The sequence below is a fragment of the Chironomus tepperi genome, unplaced genomic scaffold (assembly GCF_022539635.2).
Source record: "Chironomus tepperi strain 1889 unplaced genomic scaffold, CSIRO-AGI_Ctep_v1 contig_79, whole genome shotgun sequence".
In the NCBI taxonomy this organism is placed as follows: domain Eukaryota; kingdom Metazoa; phylum Arthropoda; class Insecta; order Diptera; family Chironomidae; genus Chironomus; species Chironomus tepperi.
Window position 1 is genome coordinate 116,690 of NW_027226201.1, and position 20,457 is coordinate 137,146.

Consider the following 20,457-nt stretch of genomic DNA (forward strand, 5'->3'; position numbering starts at 1 on the left):
AAGTTGGCTGCGACGTTTTTCTGCCCTTAATGGTTGGACGAATTGATCCATTGTTGTCTGTTTTGTTTTGAGATTTTCCATCTCAATGTCATGTTGCTTTTCGTTGTTTATATCCTCGGTGATGAGAGTTGTCACGGGTGCTGAATCTTGTTGTTGAGATTCAGGTTGTTTTTCCGAAAGTTTTTGGTTACTTTCCTCGTTGTTGAGATTTGTTGTTGTTTCTACCATTTTGCCGAACAAGTCAAAACACGTCTGAACAAGTTGAACTGAGATTCGAAACTTTAATCTCTGTTGTTGTTATCTGGAGCTTTTGAGAATTTTGAATTAATTGCGGAGCGAATCAAAAACACGTCTGTTCCCTTTGACGGACCGACGTGAACTGACTTGATGCTGTTTATTTCAGATCAAAATAAAGAAAATCATCAAATTTTATGAGAAAATTTGAAAGAAAATTGTCAAAAAAAGGAAAAACTTAAAAAATTGATCCTTGAAAAAAACAACTATGGTGACAATTACATTCATCTTCTTGTGACTTGCAATACTGCAGAAGTGATCGAGTTTACAATACAAAAAATTAAAGAAATTTTCAACGATTCAGATTATCAAGAAATTTTGAGATCAAGAGGATTTTGCGGACGAAATTTACTTCACAGAGCTGCAGTTTCATCAAAAGAAGTAAAAACTCATCAAATTTTGTGGAAAATATTTCGAGATTCTTGCAATTCTGATCATGAATTTTTGGAAATACTTCGAGAAGCTGATGAGAAAAGATACAGTTTAATTAATCTTGCGGCATGCCTTTCAGACCATCACATAATGAAATTTTTAATTGAAGAGCTGGAAAATATTACAAAAGTAGATGAACGAAAATCCTTTTTGAAACATTTGGATAATGATAAACAAAACATGTTACAAAATGCAGTAATTGATAATAAAAACTTAGAAGTTCACAAATATCTTTGGCAAAAAATTCCAACAATTTTCAATTCGGCAGAAATTTTAGATTTTATTAACAATTATTGTATTGATGGATTTCACATTTTACACGATGTTACGTACTTGAATGTCAAAGAAATCGCCGAATTTACATGGTCACAAATTCAAATTTACATCAGCAATAAAGATGATCAGGTTAAATATTTAACTAAATTAACATCATTAAACAAGAATATCCATGATTTAACATTAGAAAATAAATCAAAAGATCCAGAAATAGTCAAATGGGTTAAGGAGCTGATGCAAAAATACGAAATCACTTTCTAAAATACTATCATATATTTAGGATCTGCGACTTAAATGATTAATTTAAGTATAACTAATATAGCATAAATAAAATAATTACACAAAAAGGTGAGCAATTTTATTAAAAATTAATTATAAAAACTGATAAAATATTTTCAAAATCCAACAGGATGCATCTGTACCACATCCTTAGCATGACAAGAATTATTTGCGGCATTCTTTAAAAAATTTTATTAAATTCTGGACTTTTAATTATTCTCATATTAACTTGAACACGATCAAGTGTCTCAACACACCTAGCATCATCTTGATGTCCTGCTGACAGTACACAAGCCATAGCATGAATATCAATTGCTGATTCATCAATTCTGTTGAGATGAAATTGTTCATGGACAATATTTTTAACAAAATTAATCAAAAGTGATGTCACCACTTGTCCAAATGCATCAATACTTTCACCACATAGTTTGGCTGATGAATTAAGTTATTGATGTACAAATGTTGTCATGTCTTGTGGTGTTGACCATCCATACATTTTAGATACTTCCATTAAAATCAATCATGGACATGCTTTAAATGATTTCCTGTATATTACATGCCGGTAAGTGCAACAAATAGTTTTTAAACAGCATTTCCATATATATTTCATATATTCGGTATATCCTTAAATCTTTTTAGAATACAATTTTCACATGAAATCTTATAATCAGCCTTATTTAGAATAATCAGTAATAGCATTAGTCACTGAACTTTTCAAACCAGTTCCAGATACAATCCAATTAACTCCAGCTTTTGCACAACAGTTGCAATTGTATTCAATGCAACCCCACCATCAAACATATCATCCATAAATTTCTGTCCACCTAAACTTGGGTCAACTGTCATGATCAGCACTAAATCAGCCATCTCAACATATTTCTTGATTACCTTAACTGAAGTTTTTGGCTTAACTGCGAGTCCAACTGACCTCCATCAACTGGCTCATTATGGAATGAGTATTGATCAACACCAGCATCAGCCATATCGGAGATCCATTGTTCGGATTTAGCTACCAGAATGTGAGTTTCAAAGAAGGCCTCCTAAAAATACAGACATCGTTTTTATCGGCCATCGTTTTTTATCGCTCGCCGTTTTTGGCCGACCGATAAAATCAAGCCGCTTCACAACTCTGATTATGGATAAATAATTAATTTAATCTTGCACTTTTGCGTTCTATACTAACTCCCCTCAAAAATTTATGGCTCTTTCCTTGTTAATAAGCTTTTAATTTTAGGTAAAAACCTCTAAAATCCCTCATGGCAACATCAAAAAAATTAAGATCAGGTCATCAAATACATACAAAAATGCAATTTTCCTCATTAGTATTTCTAGACATAATAAAAATTGAACAAGTCAGACTGATTGTCGCTCAAAAGTCAATAAAAAAATGATTTTACAAATATATCAATATTCTTATCAAACAGAAAAGCTGTCGCGTATTTTGTGACTTATAAAGTAGAAGGTCTGAGTCAAAACAATTTCTAGTTTATACTGACTTTTATGAAATAAGATTATTGTTTTGATTGATTGCGAATAATTGATATTGACTTCTATTCATTGATTTTAATCTTATTTTTGTAGATTTAAATGGCATTAAACTTGTGAATCAAACCTCAATTTTGCAGACACAACCTTTTAATCTTTTAATTATTCGTCACCTTCAAAAAATATAAAAAATCTTATCAATTTTTTTATTTTCTTCAAAACAATCCTCCAGCCGTCAGCCCGACAAGGACAGTCCACTTAAAAATATAGATTAAGTACTCAGCAAAGAAATTATTTTCCACTTTAAAAATGCTTGTCTATAGGAAGTACGACTTATGGGAATTATTTTTATTTACTTCAAGGTTTGATGAGTTTACACTAAAATTGTGTTTATAAACAAAACACTTAGTTCATTAGTGACTTAAAATTTATCAAATAAGAAATAAATAAAATGACATTTAAATTTTATCAAATTAATTGTTGGTCTAGAAATGAAATTATTGATATCGAGATTTAAATTTCTTTATTTTTACCAGGATATAGCTGTAATTTACTCACAAGCTACTGTGTCCTGACAAAGCTTGTATTGATATATAAAAGCGGGCTCTTTGCCTGTTAGGGTAAGTTAACAACCAAGTATTCTAATCATTTGCTATAATAACTGCATTCTTTGAAAGATGCACATTCTGGATGTGCCTCTGCATATGATGCCTCTTCTTTAAATATTTTCCACTCAAATTACATTGATGTACCTCTTTTGGAAGTACAAAATATTTGTGTGTATAAAGTGATTTCTTAATTTTACACAATTTTGAACAACTAAGTGGATTAATCATTGCTGCATTTTCCTCATCTTGACGTTTGTGGAAGTCTTCATGTTTTCTAAGTTTTGCTGATCTGTCAGTGGAAAACTTGCATTTTCATGAATAATTTTGTGTCTATTTAGATTGCCTTGTGTAGGAAATTTCTTGCTGCACTTGTCATATCCAAATTTCTTATCATGACATGTTTTGTGTCTCCTTAAAGAGCTTTTGCATTGAAAAAATTTGAAGCATAATTCGCATTGTGATTTTTCTTCTGATCCATGCGATATCTTTTGATGCTTTTTCATCCAGCTTGGTGCCATCTTTTCATGACATTGTACACATTCAACTAGGGCCATGTGTATCCTCATATGAAATTGCAAATATTGTCTAGTTTTGAAAATTTTGTTGTTTTATATAGTAAGGATGAATTGCAGATAAGTGAAGTTTTAATGATAACAGACTTGGAACAACGAAAGTTTACAAAACTCACAATCGAGTATTCCTTCATCTGGATGGTGTTTTTGAATATGATTCATCCAGTTTATTCTTCTAAAGAATATTTCGTTACATTTTTCGCATTGAAATTTCTCGTTTTTATCTAGTTTTGATTACTTTTTGATAGATTATGATGTTGTTATCTGTCAAGAAATTGAAACATTTTCATAAATGTTGACACTTTTCTCAATTTTGTTGGAAATTTCCGCTGACACTTCAAGACATTGAGAAAATTATATAACTTTTATTCGACTATCTTCCAAATATGACTGATTTTCATTTGGTTTTAATGAATTTTGTTGAATTTTCGATGATTGCTGATATTTTGTTGTCGTTTTTGAAATAGTCTAAAAATGAAGGTTCTAAAGGGTATCGTACAATAAATTATTTGTTCGCAGAACTTCAAGCTCATCATTTATTATGAGTAATCGATCCAAAATCCGGCACTAGAACGTAGCTAATCAGGCATAGTGTCACATATAAGCCAAATTCGGCATATAATCAGCATCAATTTGAATGCTTTCTTAATCTTTTTTTAAATGCATCACTACATTATCACATAAAATAGGCAAAAAACCATGATTTTTCTTCAGTCTCAATTTTGAACTCAAAGTCATCACAATGAAGTTCATTATCAAGCAAATTTTAATTGCTTTTACGCTAATCTTAATTATAACCGTATCACAGTGCGACCATGAACCCAGACGTGGCAGATTAAGTAATATTCTTGAAAAAATAAAGAAACAAGCTAAGAAACCTGGAAGTCCTGATTTAGACATCGACTGCATAAGAAAATTCTTAAAGCTTCCAAAGAATAACAACATGATGATAGATGATGATGAAGTACCAATTTTTGCAATCGCATCTGCTATGAAATGTCCAAATCAGAATGCAGAATTTAAAACAATATTTGATGAATACATGCAAAAAATTCCGAAAGATCACATCGAATGTATGCAATTCCAATTTCAACAACTTGAACCAACTTCAAAATTAATTGAGAATTTTGTAATCAGTGAAGCTGAGATTAAAGAATGTAATGAGAACTTTAATATCTTAAAACAGGTTGAAAAAGCCATAAGCAGTATTGAATCTGTAATTGGACCATTGAATATCTACTCATGTGGAGCTTTCAGCGAAAATGCCGCAAAAGATTTTTTGAGAGTTTTAACGAAAGCTGCTGCTATTAGATACGGTGACATCAGTGATGAGCTAAGAGAGTCAGAAAAGCAGAATCTCAAGGAATATACCACAAACACATTGGTATCTACAATCAATTGTGTCACAAAACGATTTGAGGATGATCCTGCAGGTACGGAAATTTTATCATAAGTAAATTGCTGTTGCTGCTTAAGTATTAATAAAAACATTTAATTCACAGCATACTTAATAAATGACACCGTCAACTACTATTACAAAAAAGAACTGGAACCAATTGATCAAGACCAAGATGATCCTGATTACTACAAACGATTAAGAAAACTCGAAAGTGTCATCAATTATGATTGTGTTAAGGAAAAGCTCAATCTACCAGAAAATGGTGAAAATGCACTACTTGAAGTCGAAGCTAAGATTGTTATCGCATCAGCCAAGTCAAAATGCATTACAGTAGATTCACTGGAATTTTCAGAACTTTTCATGGATTTTGCTATCGAAAATGATCAAAGATCAGAACGATATTATTCATGTGCAAAATATAAATTACATAATATTGAACCAACATCAAAACTAGCAATAAATTATGCCAAAGATGAGTTTAATGAAAAATTCTGCAAAAACTACGATATCCAGATTCCTGTCTTAAGTAATCTTGCATTTTCGTATGATATGAAGATCGGCGAATTGAATGAAACAACCTGCGGAGTAATGTCTTTTGACATTTATAATGAAATTTCAATAAAAACTACTTTGTTATTTAATGAGAAGGATAAGGACATAAGGATTACCGAAACAAAGAATCTATTCAACTATGCGACTGATAAATTGCACAAGCTGGCTGATTGTATCTTGGAGAGAATAAAGTAAATCTCAGAATAAGTTAACACTTGTAATTTGACAATTTGATTGAATAAAAGTGATTGCGGACTGAATAAATTGAGTTTTTGGACACAACACCTTATCTCCCACAATATATTCCAGAATTCAAAAATAAATGGACAATAATACTCTTAAAATTCATCCGTCCTTGATGACTCGGAGTTTATTTTTACTTATTTTTCTTCAGAATATAGGTCATCTTTGCTGACCCCCAAAAAAACATAAATTCTTAATCTAGTCAAAAAATTAAATTATCACCCTCAATAAATTTCTGGCTACACCTGTGTTTGGATGTGATAATACATCTTTTATAACATATCACTTTATAATATTATGTAAAAAGTAATTCTGATTTAATTTAGTTAAATAATTTCAAATGAAGCAGATTGAAAAAGTCGTGATTTGAATCAATTGTGACTAATAATTTTAAATAGGATATTAAAAAATATTTTTTGCTAATTATTTGAAATTTATACATTTTGAGTATCGTGACAGACTTTAGTCGAGGATGTAAAAATTGAATTTTATTTTGCGCAATAGTTTCAAATATTAAAATTAAATTTGTCAAAAATTGAATTTTAATATTTTTAAAAAATATAATTTAGCAGCTTAAAACTGAAAAAAGTTAAATTTAAAAATTAAAAGCAGTTTAAAATTTAAAATCAACTTTTCATTTTTAACTAATGGAAGTTTTTATTTTATTAATCATTTTTTTAATAATTGCAGCATTTGTCATAATTTTATACTTTTGTATTTAATTTATTATAAATTTTTATTAATTATATAAGAATGTTTTTAATAAACAATATAAAAATAACTTGATATAAAAATTAAGAGTACTAAAAAAATATAATAAAAATAATTAGATGCTGTATTCAAAATGTGAACTGTAAATTATGTTAAAATAATGTGTGAATTATAATCTAATAAACTGCTTTACTGAAGTATTCTTTAGTTCAGACTTAGTGTGCCTATGTTAATAGAGCGTAGTCTAATTTTCTCAATTATTTTGTTATAACTGTCTAAGTCTGCACAAATTATTAGCTTTTTAAAAAAAATGTTATTTCGAACTGAATTTTTATAAGATTTAGGAGAATATTTTGGTATTTTGGGAATTTTAGCTGGATGTGCCCAGTTTTCAAGTTTATGGATACGACAATCGACTCCATAGCTTAGCTACCAGTTGAGTCCTCAATAATAGAATATCAAGTTACTGATCAAGATGCCTAGTTCACAGTGTTTTGAGTAACATTCTTGAATACCACAAATCGGTGAATTAATTAACCGACTTGTGCTATTCAGGATTAGTCATATAAACCTTATAATTTGTTGGATATTCCCCAAAAATTTCAAATATCTCAAATAAATCCCAAACTAAACTTGCGAGGAAAATTTCCAAAAAAATAAAAAAATTAATACTTATTTTCATAAATTTTTTAAAAATTTCATTCAATCTCCTATAATGTCATCAACTTTGTTTCCAATCTTTAATACTCCTTATCTAGTTACTCTCTTAGCTGAACATAATTTGCTGGAAATAGTCCATAAGTATAAGTCTTTGCATGCAGTCCCTTCCACCATCCAGCATCAATCATATCGATATGTGTGATCAAATCATCCGGATCGAATGAAATTTCATCATCAGCAGCTGCTTGATAATCATAAAGTGCAATAGCTGTAACACCTGGATTTTCTGGTGATAACACAAATTGTTCCTCAATTTCTTCGACTTGTCCATTGTCATTTTTCAATTGTTCGATTAATTCTTGTTCGCTTATCACTTCTGGTTGTGGTTGTTGTGGCTGTTCCACTTGGTGTTGATATTCAGTCGTAGGACTTGCTTGGTGCTCTTGAACATTTTCATAAATTTGGTGTTGTTGAGGAACATCTTCGTACATGTGTTGCTCTTCATGGATTTGTTGATGCTCTTGAATGACCTCCTGTTGTTGCTCCTCATACACTTGTTGCTGTTCCACAATTTCTTGATGTTCAACAATCTCTTGATGTTTTTCAACCTCTTGTTGTTCTTGGATCACTTCCTTTTCTTTCAGAGCCCTAATTTCATTAGCAATTGAATTATCTTCAACTTTCTCTTGGATTTGAACACTTTTGGTAAATTGTTGAGCTATTTTTGATACTGGTGTATGTTCCGGCATGTCTACATGCTTTTCGGTGCTGGAAATAATGTCAGGCTTGACAATCTCGACTGGTTGTTTGTCCTCTTTGGGGAGTTTTATTGGTTGTTTCTAAAATGATTGAAGGAAGTGAGAATTATTTTGCATATCTATACTTTTGAGTGATGTCAACAGGGTTGTATTTAGGGGGGATTTATTGCGAATCAAAATTCTACTTACAGGTACTGGCTTATATTCATCAGTTAACGGTGGTGCATTAAAAACATTGATAACATCACTAATTCTCTCATTACGTCCAGTTACGATTGCTTTTCGTTGTGGTTTGTGCCTTGATGGTTCCTCATTTTTAATCTAAAATAGAACAGATCATTAATGTTAGTCAGCCACAGATGGGAAAATAATAAAAAAAAAATTGTGAATCATTTTATAGTTTAATAATCACAAGATTAATGACTTTCTGTATAATTTTAATAATTTAATGTTTTGGATCATGAATCACAAAGATGAATAAATTATGCCAATAAAAATATTCAGCAAATTGATAAGCACAAGGCAGGAGTGTAGTCAAATGGGGCATAATCCCAAAAAATGCTAGTAAATGTATATGATATATGACTATGAATAGAATAAAATTCAGACCCTTAATAAAATTTGCTGGCTACAGCCCTGGCACAACGATGTGAATATTTCCGGCATTAAATAAAATTTTTACTGATCTTTTATTAAACTTGAACCTACATAATCCTTATCTTTCGATGCTTGCTCCTTATCCTTCAAATCTTTCTCCTCCCTCAACTTTTTCTGCAATGCAGCCCGTTGCTTCGTCTCCTCATCATTAAATGATGAAATATTCTCAAACCTTGATTTCAAGTTTGAGGGCTTTGCTCCCATAATATCCGGTTTAGTTCGCTGATAATTTGTTCCGACTTTATCAACTTGCTCTTGGAATGTATGAGCTGATTTGTCCATGCGATCAGATTCGACACCAAACTTGCCACCAAATCCTTTTTTGTAGTCAGCTTGGCTGTCATGCTTCTCAACTTTACCAACATAATCGAATCCAACGGCTGATTTGTCCATTCTGTCTTTATCAACACCAAATTTGCCACCGAAACCGGTCACATAATCTTTTTGGGATGCATGTTTTTCCACTTTACCGACGTAATCGTGGCCAAGAGCTGATTTGTCCATTCTATCCTTTTCGACACCAAATTTGCCGCCATAGCCTGGAATATTAAAGAAAATTGATGGATTTTGACTCAAAATTTACCAGAAACTAGAAGAATTTGACCAAAACTCTTTCATTAAAATCAAATTCAAGTCATCCCTACCATGTCTTCCAGTTAATCCCGACTCCTCAACAAGCTTCTTCTTCTTATCATCGTCTGCTTTCTCAGTCTCTTCAATCAACTGCTGCATACTAAAATAAATTCATTCAAAGTTCATAATTTAATTAAATTTTAGAAAAATTCATGACATACTTGATTGCAGCACCACGGTCAACTCCTGTGCCCCATCGCTGTTCATCCTCTGTTGCTTTGTTTTCAAAATTTGGATCTGTTTCCCAGTCATCTGATTTTTTATTAAATTTTTGAATAATTAATGGAAATTTCAAAGTTTTTTGAGTAATTTGACTCACCATCGAAAGACATTTTGAGCTATTTTTGGAATTACTACACTTGGGACTGGATTATGAATGATTTAAACTAATTTTGGTGCTGAAATTTATAGAATTGGGAGCGGCTTAAATTTTTTTTTTGATGATTAACACGAATTTTTTTGTTATCTTTTCGTTTTAGCCCTTGTTAAATTTAGTGTTTTGGTGGTCACACGCTGAGAGTATACTTAAAAGTGGAAGTATACTTAAAATATATGCTGCAATGTTTTGTTATTGTTTTTGTAATTTTTTATTGCAATAGGACTCTTGCAATGTTTTATTATTGTTTTTAGTCGAATCTTATTGGATTTTGAATGTTTTAGTATCTGATCAGGATTGATGTTTTATCGGGGATATTTAATGTTTTGACAATGTTTTGCAGTAATAAAATCAAGTATTTAAGATTTTTACAGACTGTTTGTTACTTCAATGCATTTTGAGTTATTAAGCACATCAAAAGTTATATTTAATGAATTTTACAGATGTTTACAGCACATTATATCAAATAACTTAAAAAAATCAAATTTTCCAATAGAACCTGAATTAACTCAATAAAGATCTTCAAAATCATTAAAAACATCCAAAAGTCTAGCAGTTTTAAGAGAAATGTATGAGAAAAAGGAAAATGATGATTTCCAAAATTCAAAAGCATTGCTAAGTTATAACATAGCACGTCCATGTCCTCAAAGCATGGCCATGGATTTCAACTATCACAAAGAATATCAGCAAAAATCTAATAACGATATCAGATAACAAATGTTCAGAATATCTGAAGAATGACCATGCATCGAAGTATCACTTAATTCATCCTAAATTTGTTTATAGCTGTGATTTATGTGGAGCCATGTCAAATTTATTAAAGTGCATCAGAATTCATTTGAAGAACTAAAAGGAAAAAAAAACAAGAAGAAGAATGGATTTGTTAGAATCAACAGTCTCTTAATGATCTCGAAGTCAATTGTTTGACGGACAAATATACAAATGGAACTAATGGTTGTCGTTAAGTGAAACAACAGTTTTCATATATTTTATAATTAATTAATTATTTTGAATCGAATTTGTATATAATGTAACATGCTTTAAATAATTGCAAGTTATATAAAGCAATTGCAAGTTAAGTTTTAACAGTCATTGTAGGTTTGAATTATTCAAAACCGTACAATTGCAGAACGCTTGAGTGCGTTCAGTAAGCTTATAGTTAAGTTCAGTTCATAGATAAATAATTTGAATTTATTTATCTTATGTTAAGTAATTATAGCAATTGATAGCACGGTTTGCAAGAAACTGTGCAATTGATAGCATGGTTTGCAAGTAGCAATGCTATCAATTGAATTTCCAGTATTAAAAATTGAACTTTATTGTAACGGTCTATGTGAATTTAAAATGTATAAATCCGTACAATTTGTAGAGTTCGCGAGCGCTTTTGAGTTAGTCGAGTTGAGAAAGTCGCGTCGTGAATAGGAAGTTTTTTAGGACAAATTCTATTTCCTACTTTGCCTATTATACATTGTTCTCTTAAAATATATTAAATAAAGTGAAGTATAGAGAGTGTTAAAAAAAGTTTGTTTAATTCCAGTTTACGACAAATGGTGCTTGACTATCCAACAGCAAATGAGCGCAAGGAAATGGTTTCAAAATTAAAGATTTTTTACCATAAATTGCACAAATTATCCAATAAAACATTTCAAATAACTATAAATGCTTCAAATTCTCAAAATAGTTTAAATTCTCTTTGAAAATTCTCACGAGATCAATTAAAAAATTATAAAATTTAATTGAGTAAAAATCTCAAAAACATCAAAACAAATAAATCAGTTGAGTTCCAGCGATCGATGAAATCGGAAGTGCAAACATCAACAATAAAAGAATAATTCAAAATGCAGCGAAATTTAGCAAAACTTATCCAAAAATCGTCAATTTTATCAACAAACCAAAGAATTTCGATTTCTGTTCGATCATTGGCATCGGCACAAGACATATTTCAGAATAAAAGTAAATTTCCAACGCGTCACATTGGACCAAGAAAGACGGATGTTGTTTCTATGCTGGATTTAGTCGGTTTTAAGGTGAGGAATTTTATGAGTTTTGGAACTAAAATGAATTTTTTTAAAAAAATGTTAAAATAAATTTAAAGTTCATAAAAACTTAAAAAAATTTAAAAAACCTTAATTTTTTTAAAAATTTTCCCATTTTCAGACCCTCGATGAGCTCACCAACAAAGTCGTTCCCACAAAAATCCACTTTGATCGGGACTTGGACATTGAAAAGCCACTCAGTAAGTAAAAAACGTCACAAATCGATCAATAAACTCCACCCGAAAATTGATAACAGTAACAATTCGGTTACTTTTAGTCAAATCTTATCAGTCAAGCCATATTCTTCACTAGACATGTATTGACAATTTACGTTTTAATTTATTCATCTCATGTGAATTCGCGCTTATCAGCTGTGACTTTGATAAATCATATTTATGTCAATATTAAGGTCGAACAAGCTCCCCAGCAGAGTTAATTTTATATTATCTGTTTTTGAAATTATTTTCTATTTTTATTAAAACTGTTTTTGTTGTGATGAAGAGTTTTAGTTGATTTTGGTTGGAGCTGAAGATTATTTTAAGAACATACAACCTTAACTAAGGCTCAGCCACTGATCTGAAAATGTTTAAAAATTGAGCAATTTTGGCCGTTTTTTCCATTGACGAAAATTAAGTTACAATTTGTGTAAAATTTTGGATAATTTTCACAATTTTTGTTAGTTTGGAAATTGTAAAATTTTCAGATAAATGTATGGGCATTGACCTCAACTGTCATTTCAATTGATAATGATTTGCACAATTATTGACACAAAATTGTCTTATTTTTTTATAGATGAACATGAACTCATCAACAGAATTCGTGCTGTAGCTCACAAAAATGAGATTTGGAGATCCTACATAGGAATGGGCTATCACAATTGGTAAAATATGCAACATCATTGCACAAAATAATTACTATAAATTTTTAAATTTTAGCTACGTTCCACATCCAATTTTAAGAAATATATTTGAAAATCCTGGATGGTAAGTGTTGAGCTTCAGTCTATACAAATAAAATTAATTGTTGATAATTTTTAGGACAACACAATACACTCCATATCAACCAGAAATTGCACAAGGTCGCCTCGAGTCATTGCTTAACTATCAAACCCTTGTGACTGAAATGACTGGATTAGATGTTGCAAATGCTAGTTTGCTTGATGAAGGTAAGAATAATTTCAATACTTGTATGCCGTTTAACTTCTAACAAAATGTCATAACATCATTTTAGGTACTGCCGCTGCTGAGGCCATGAGTCTCTGCTTCCGTCATAATAAACGTAGAAAAATTTACTTGTCAAGCAATCTTCATCCACAAACTTTATCAGTCGTTGAAACAAGAATAAGTGCACTTGATATTGAAGTTGTTATTGGTGACATAGCTGACGTTAATTTGGCATCTCGTGAATATTCAGGAATTTTGCTTCAATATCCAGACACAAATGGAAATGTTTTAGACTTTGAAAGCATTTCTGAAGAAGCTAAGAAGAATGGGGTGAGATTTAGATGATTTAATGCTAGTTTGAGATTTTTCTTATGATTTTATGATTAATATTCCAGACATTGGTCTGTGTAGCTACAGATTTACTTGCTTTGACTCTCTTGAGACCTCCAGCAGAATTCGGAGCTGATATTGCTGTGGGAACATCACAAAGACTTGGAGTACCACTTGGTTATGGTGGACCACATGCTGGGTAGGTTACACTTCCTGACTGCCCCTAATAGCTATTCCAAGGCTGTAAGCCTGAACTTTTTTAAATAATTCAATTTTTATCTCTGAAAACTTAAATTTCAGCTTTTTTGCATGTAAACAAAAGTTTGTTCGTCTCATTCCTGGACGTATGGTTGGCGTCACTCGCGATCAAGATGGTCATGAAGCTTATCGTCTTGCCCTTCAGACACGTGAACAACACATTCGTCGTGATAAGGCAACAAGCAACATTTGCACTGCCCAAGCTCTTCTTGCGAATATGAGTGCTATGTTTGCAATTTATCATGGACCTGAAGGATTAAAGGAAATTGCAAAGGACATCCACAATGGTGCAATTGTTTTGAGTCATGGAATTAAGAGAGCTGGACATAAGCAGTTAAATGAGGTATTCTTTGATACAATTCGTGTCGTTCCAAATGGATTGACAATTGAGGAGATTAAGGAACGAGCAGAACAGAAGAAAATTAATTTGAGATATTTAAGTGATGGATCAATAACAATTGCATTGGATGAAACAGTTAAGCCTGGAGATTTAGAAGACTTGTTGTGGATTTTCAAGGCTGATTCATTGTCTGATATCCTCAACGATCCAGCAGCATTAGCTGAAAACATTTCAAACTCTAAATTTATGAGAACTTCGGCATATTTGACACATCCAATCTTCCACAAGCATCATAGTGAATCCAGAATGGTCAGGTATATGAAACAACTTGAAAATAAGGACATATCATTAGTCCACTCAATGATTCCACTCGGTTCCTGTACAATGAAACTTAATTCAACAACAGAAATGATTCCATGTTCATTCCGTCAATTTACTGATATTCATCCATTTGCACCTCTAGAACAGGCTAAAGGATATCACCAAATGTTCTCAGAACTTGAAAAGGACCTCTGTGAAATTACTGGATATGACAAAATTTCATTACAGCCAAATAGCGGTGCACAAGGTGAATATGCTGGCTTACGTGCTATTCGTGGATATCATGAAGCTAATGGACAACATCACAGGACAGTCTGCTTGATTCCAGTCTCCGCACATGGAACCAATCCTGCTAGTGCTCAAATGGCTGGTATGAGAGTTGAACCGATTAAAGTTCGTGCTTCCGATGGAACAATTGACTTGGTTCATTTGAAGGAAAAAGTTGAGGAATTTAGCAATGAATTGTCATGCTTGATGCTTACATATCCATCAACTAATGGAATTTTTGAAGATCATGTTAATGATGTTTGTGATTTAATTCATAAACACGGCGGTCAAGTGTACTTGGATGGTGCTAATATGAATGCACAAGTTGGATTGTGTAGACCTGGTGATTATGGATCAGATGTGTCACATTTGAATTTACATAAAACTGTGAGTTGTGGTCTTATTAAGATTTAATAAACTTTTTGATGTTTTTTTATGTCTTTTGCAGTTCTGTATCCCACATGGAGGTGGTGGACCTGGTAAGTTACCTGAAAATTGGAAGCATAGAAGCAAATTTTGATTAATTTTACATTTTAGGTTGTGGACCAATTGGAGTCAAGAAGCACTTGGCCCCATTTTTGCCATCACATCCAGTTGTTGACATTTTCCATGAACTTGAAGACAACCAAAGCTTTGGAACAATTTCAGCAGCTCCATATGGATCCTCAATGATTTTGCCTATTTCATGGGTAACTTAAATTAACTTTTATTTTAAAGAATTTTAAATTTAACAATTTTTTTACAATTCAGGCTTACATAAAATTAATGGGAGGTCGTGGTCTTCGTCGTGCTACACAAGTTGCTATTCTTAATGCTAATTACATGTCCAAAAAACTCGAACCATATTTTAAGACACTCTATGTTGATCCATCTTCAAATCTTGTTGCTCACGAATTCATCCTTGACATCCGTGAGTTCAAAAAGACAGCAAACATTGAAGCTGTTGATATTGCTAAACGTCTTATGGATTACGGATTCCACGCACCAACAATGTCATGGCCTGTTCAAGGAACTTTGATGATTGAACCAACAGAGTCTGAGGATAAGGAGGAACTTGATAGATTCTGTGAAGCTTTAGTGACAATCAGACAGGAAATTAGAGACATTGAAGAAGGTAGAATGGATATAAAAATAAATCCATTAAAGATGTCGCCACACACGCAATTCCAAGTTGTAAATTCCGAATGGAATCGACCATATTCAAGAGAACAAGCTGCTTTTCCTGCTGTAAGTCTAATAATTAATTATGAATTACTAAAATTTTTAAATAATGACATATTTTTGCAGCCATTTGTGAGACCAGATTCAAAGGTATGGCCAACAGTTGCTAGAATTGATGATGCATATGGTGACAAACATTTGGTGTGTACATGTCCACCAATTCTTCCTGATTTGTACACATAAGTAAATATTCATATTTTTAAAAAATTTCAAATGTTAGATTAAGTTTTATTTTGAATAAAATCTCTTTGAATAAACTGTTTACAGCTTCAAATTACATTTGACATTTCTTTAAATTCTTTAATTTGTTGGGATTTTAAATGAAAAGTTTCAAAAACTCTCAAGCCAACAAATTTCAGATCTGACATTATTCTTCATCAGTTAATTTTGATATGTCTGTTGAAATATCAATCCATTCATCTTTAGACAAATCAGGTTCATTTGATAAGTTTATATCACATGACAAATCTTCCCAAGATGATAAGTTGGAATAATTTGTAGAGCCCAATGATGATGATGATGATGATGATGAAGATGTATCAGAGTCTAAATTGTCTGAATCTGAGTTATTGCGGGAAGCTGAAACCATTGCTAAAATTTCTGAAATCAAAATATTGAAACGTGAATTCATGAATCATTAAAATGCAAGGTATAAGGATATTTGATGGAAATCGAGTCAACAAAACTCTTGATACACAGCTATCAGTCACGTAACATCTGATTATATGTGCCAAGGCAACGTTACTTACCCCTCTTCTTTTCTTCAGGTAGCTCATCAAAATATTCATAATCCCAGCTTTTTTCACTTTCATGATCCGAGTCTTCTTCAGTATTTGAATTTAATTCAACTGAAACTAAAGATGCTAGAATTCAAAAATTTACATTAATTCAATTGTTTCAACTTAATACGCTTTGTGCCTTCCGAGAAACTGTCAAATTCTTAAATAAATTTGTCCCCACATTAAACAAAACTCACATTCACTACAAGAAGATTCTGCATCGTCGTCTGATGGACACTTAATATCATTTTCATCAAATCCATCAAGATACTTCAATGACTTAATAATATAAAAGACCTTTTCTCGAAAGTATCTGATCATTTGGACGTGATTGTTGTCCAAATCCAAAATTTCAAGTTTCCTCAATTTTCTCAGTGGCTTCAGTTCGTTGAAATTTTCGATATTGTTGCTGCTCAAATTGAGTATTTTAAGTTCTGGGCATGCTTTTAAAGACATTAAGCCATCAGAAATTTTATTTCCTACAAGTTCAAGCTTCTTGAGACTTCTCAGTTCTGGGAAGTTCTCAATTGATGTCAAGCCAACGTTGTTTATGCTTAGCTCGACTAAATTATAAAAAGCATTTGAGAGTCCTTCGATGGATGTACTGATGCAGCCATCCAGGTTGAGTTTTTTGATTTGATTTGGTCGCTTGTTTTCTAATTCCAATGCGATGCGTGCTTCCATTTTTGAATTAAAAATCAAACTAAATTGAAATTTTTCAAAGATTGCTAAGATTTTAAAATGATCTTGATGTACTGTTGAAACAACTGATTTTCAGGAGAATTTTCGATTTAAGAATTTCAAAAACTTTAAAAAGTTTCAGTTTGAATTTTTAAAATCCGTTAACCATAATTTAGTGATTTATTTTCATAATTATAATTTACAATACTTTTATCTTAAAAACTTAAATAATTCCACTATACAAAAACCTTGGCAGTTCTTCACTAATCATTTTCTTAAATCCATCAGAATTAAAAGCTTTAACCTTAATTGATCTCATTCCATTTGTAAAATCTTCTGGTTCTAGTCTCTTATAATCAAAATAACTCAAATATTTCAGGCAGATTGCTGTTATGACTTGGAGATTTCCATTTCTGAGCATTTCAATTTGAAGATCCATTAAAGTTGGGATGTGTTTCTGGTGACCTAGCTGCTTTAAAGTTTCTACAAATTGATGATGATAAATTGCAATAAACTCGTCTCGGTGCTTTTGACGATTTGAGTCTGAGACGAAATTGTATAGAGCGTAAGTCAGATCAATTGCTGGGGTTGCAAAGACGCAGGTTTGGAAGTCAAGCTGAAATTAATATTAAATTTATTTTAGCAACTTCTAATTTCTGGCTTCGATCATGTCACTTACCATGATCATGTCACTTAATGTTCCATCCATGTCCCTTCTAAATAGAACATTCCTAGAATGGAAGTCACCATGATTCAGGACATTGATTGTTGTTGATCCTTTATGTGGTTTATAAGATTTCAGTCCAAGGCTTGCAAAATTCTTCCTAAATGCTTTCAGAGGTTCGACATATTTTTCATATCCTATCCAACTTGACAATACTTCTATGAATATCCTTAATGGTTTATCGAATAGCATGTTGATGCATTGGTAGTCTTCATAGATTGAGAATGTAAAGTAAGCTGGATTAAATTGCTAGAAAATTAAGGAAATTTTATGAAATTGGTCAACTTAATCAGCATAGCGAATTGGACTTACTTTAATCTTATTCAAATAATAACTTCCAGCATGAAACTTTCCTAATCGTCTCGCAATCATTTTGGAAAATTCAAAATCTTCAGGAATTGTGTCAATCATGTAGTCAAAACCATTCATGTGGACGTCCTCTAGGAAAATCACTGGTTGAGGTTCCATTGATTGGAAAATTAATCTAAAAATATGAAAGGATTAATAAAATAAGCCAAAATAAGGTAGGATAATTTAAGTTGTTTTTATGTCTATTCACTGCAGGCACTCCCAATCCAAACTCATTTTGGCTACACTTAATCAATACTCAAAAATTTTCACGAATTCCCTAATAAAAATGACAAATTTATTCTTCCTGCAATCTTCAAATCGTCACCAACAACAATAAACATTACAAAGCATTCTTATCACTGTAATTCCACTCACCTTGGACATAAAACGTCACTATCGCCAATCGACTGCATTAAAACCTGAATTTTCGATAAAATTTTGTACATTGATGTTTCCACATTAAAGGCTGTTACGTCTTCGAGCTTTTCAGCATTTTCAACAACTGGCTGAGTTTTAATAATTGTAAAAATTTTGTCAATAATTGAATTGGAACAGTAGATAATTGCTGAACGGTAAACGGCACTTCCACTTTGATTACCGCCAGACTTTTTGGCTATTTCAATTGAGTATTGTAGAACTTTGGCTTGTGGATTATTTTCGTAGTGGGAAATTGCGGACATGATGAATTTATCATCCATCCATAGTGGAATTTGGGAATCGGTTGTCGACATTTGAGGGGTCGATGTTAAGCGTGTATCAAAATTACTATAAAAAAATGAGTTTCCTTTTAGTTTAAAATTCTGCAAACAACTGAAACGTGTGTGCTATTATTTTGTTTTGTGAAGCACAATTTCATGAGTAAAGTTGACTTCTTTTTCTTAATACTTTCATGCTGATAAGATAAAAATTAATAACAAACACAAATTGATAAGATTTACAATTGTACTTGTGACTTTATTGATTAAAATTGCTGCAATTTAAATTAAAAATTGATGTTTTTGGCTATTTTTAGTAATTTATGGAATCCATATGTCCATTTTTTGAATGACTTCCATTTTATATTATTGATTATCAATTTATCTTAACCATGTCATTACTTTCGATGACCCAAGATGTGGACACTCTCAAAAATATACTGCTAAGGTAATCATCAGCTTTATTAGAGATTTCAAAAATATCTGGTTTCGCCCTTCCCGCCTTACATCATCATTTACCATCTTATCATCATTTTCATCTACAAACTAGAATTCACTACAATTTTAAGATAATGTATAGTTTCTGTAATCAGTCATTGACTTCAACTTTCATGTAATAAAACTCTACAAACATAATCGGAACTAGCTTCCTTCCTTCAGTTATTTTCAATGAAAAACTTTTCTTTACATTTGGCTTAAATGGCAGAAATGCTTGTCTCAAATTGTATTCTTTAATCCTCAAATGCTGATCTTTTTTGTATGGACACTGAAATATGAAGTTCGAATGCTTTTGAATTGCTTCTAGTACTGGTTTAACTACCAATCCTGATATTGAGTGAGCATTGAGATTGCATAGGTTCATGGATTGATCAATGTTGACTTCGTTTGTGCTCATTTCAGTTACTTTAATGTTCATCTGGTGAGAATGATATTGATTGTTTCAAATTTTGAACCTTTAATTCATGGTTAACTTTTACCTACCCTCATTTTTACAAGGTCCTTAGCTACAATAATATTCAATTCCGGAATAAAATCAACTGGTTTATCCTTCGTTGCATGGTCATAGGCTGAAAAATTCCAACTGACATTCCAATATTCAAAATTGTACCGAAGTGAAGGTCGTTTAAAGAAATTGATTGTCCAATGCTGAAAAATTTGGTTATTATTTTTGGTGTGGAACAAGGTGTGATTAGGCGAACTTATGTCCTTAGCTTGAAGTCGACTCGAATTTTATATGGAATCGAGTCGATTTCAGTTGACTTTTCGGGCAAAATCCGAATCGACTTCGAGGTTTATGTCTAGTAATAAACGTGACATTTGTCGAAATTGCTATAAATTTTCAAGTTAATAATTAGA

At 31.7% G+C, this 20,457-nt stretch overlaps 5 protein-coding genes across 5 annotated transcripts; 2 read left to right on the plus strand and 3 right to left on the minus strand.

Annotated features, from left to right (window-relative positions):
* Positions 1 to 4,402: 4,402 nt before the first annotated feature.
* LOC139085652 (balbiani ring A 67 kDa protein-like) lies at positions 4,403 to 6,161 on the plus strand. The gene is made up of 2 exons (XM_070633764.1): positions 4,403 to 5,379; positions 5,449 to 6,161. Exons 1-2 carry the CDS (start codon positions 4,689 to 4,691, stop codon positions 6,090 to 6,092), a joined length of 1,335 nt encoding a protein of 444 aa, XP_070489865.1. The 5' UTR covers positions 4,403 to 4,688; the 3' UTR covers positions 6,093 to 6,161.
* A 610-nt stretch (positions 6,162 to 6,771) lies between these two features.
* Positions 6,772 to 10,055, minus strand: Cortactin (cortactin). Its single transcript, XM_070633771.1, has 6 exons — positions 9,879 to 10,055; positions 9,721 to 9,811; positions 9,571 to 9,659; positions 8,978 to 9,465; positions 8,459 to 8,590; positions 6,772 to 8,350 (listed from the first exon to the last, which is right to left on the minus strand). The coding sequence occupies exons 1-6, from the start codon at positions 9,889 to 9,891 to the stop codon at positions 7,610 to 7,612; spliced, it is 1,554 nt and encodes a 517-aa protein (XP_070489872.1). The 5' UTR covers positions 9,892 to 10,055; the 3' UTR covers positions 6,772 to 7,609.
* A 1,666-nt stretch (positions 10,056 to 11,721) lies between these two features.
* Positions 11,722 to 16,148, plus strand: LOC139085655 (glycine dehydrogenase (decarboxylating), mitochondrial). The gene is made up of 12 exons (XM_070633767.1): positions 11,722 to 11,962; positions 12,093 to 12,171; positions 12,764 to 12,851; positions 12,907 to 12,954; positions 13,009 to 13,136; positions 13,202 to 13,464; positions 13,530 to 13,663; positions 13,765 to 15,037; positions 15,099 to 15,129; positions 15,188 to 15,339; positions 15,401 to 15,877; positions 15,938 to 16,148. Exons 1-12 carry the CDS (start codon positions 11,774 to 11,776, stop codon positions 16,052 to 16,054), a joined length of 2,979 nt encoding a protein of 992 aa, XP_070489868.1. The 5' UTR covers positions 11,722 to 11,773; the 3' UTR covers positions 16,055 to 16,148.
* A 90-nt stretch (positions 16,149 to 16,238) lies between these two features.
* Positions 16,239 to 17,334, minus strand: LOC139085667 (acidic leucine-rich nuclear phosphoprotein 32 family member A-like). Its single transcript, XM_070633779.1, has 3 exons — positions 16,848 to 17,334; positions 16,621 to 16,734; positions 16,239 to 16,471 (listed from the first exon to the last, which is right to left on the minus strand). Exons 1-3 carry the CDS (start codon positions 17,332 to 17,334, stop codon positions 16,239 to 16,241), a joined length of 834 nt encoding a protein of 277 aa, XP_070489880.1.
* Positions 17,335 to 17,479: 145 nt separating this feature from the next.
* LOC139085654 (uncharacterized) lies at positions 17,480 to 19,230 on the minus strand. The gene is made up of 4 exons (XM_070633766.1): positions 18,782 to 19,230; positions 18,368 to 18,539; positions 18,011 to 18,304; positions 17,480 to 17,947 (listed from the first exon to the last, which is right to left on the minus strand). The coding sequence occupies exons 1-4, from the start codon at positions 19,135 to 19,137 to the stop codon at positions 17,555 to 17,557; spliced, it is 1,215 nt and encodes a 404-aa protein (XP_070489867.1). The 5' UTR covers positions 19,138 to 19,230; the 3' UTR covers positions 17,480 to 17,554.
* Positions 19,231 to 20,457: the final 1,227 nt, after the last annotated feature.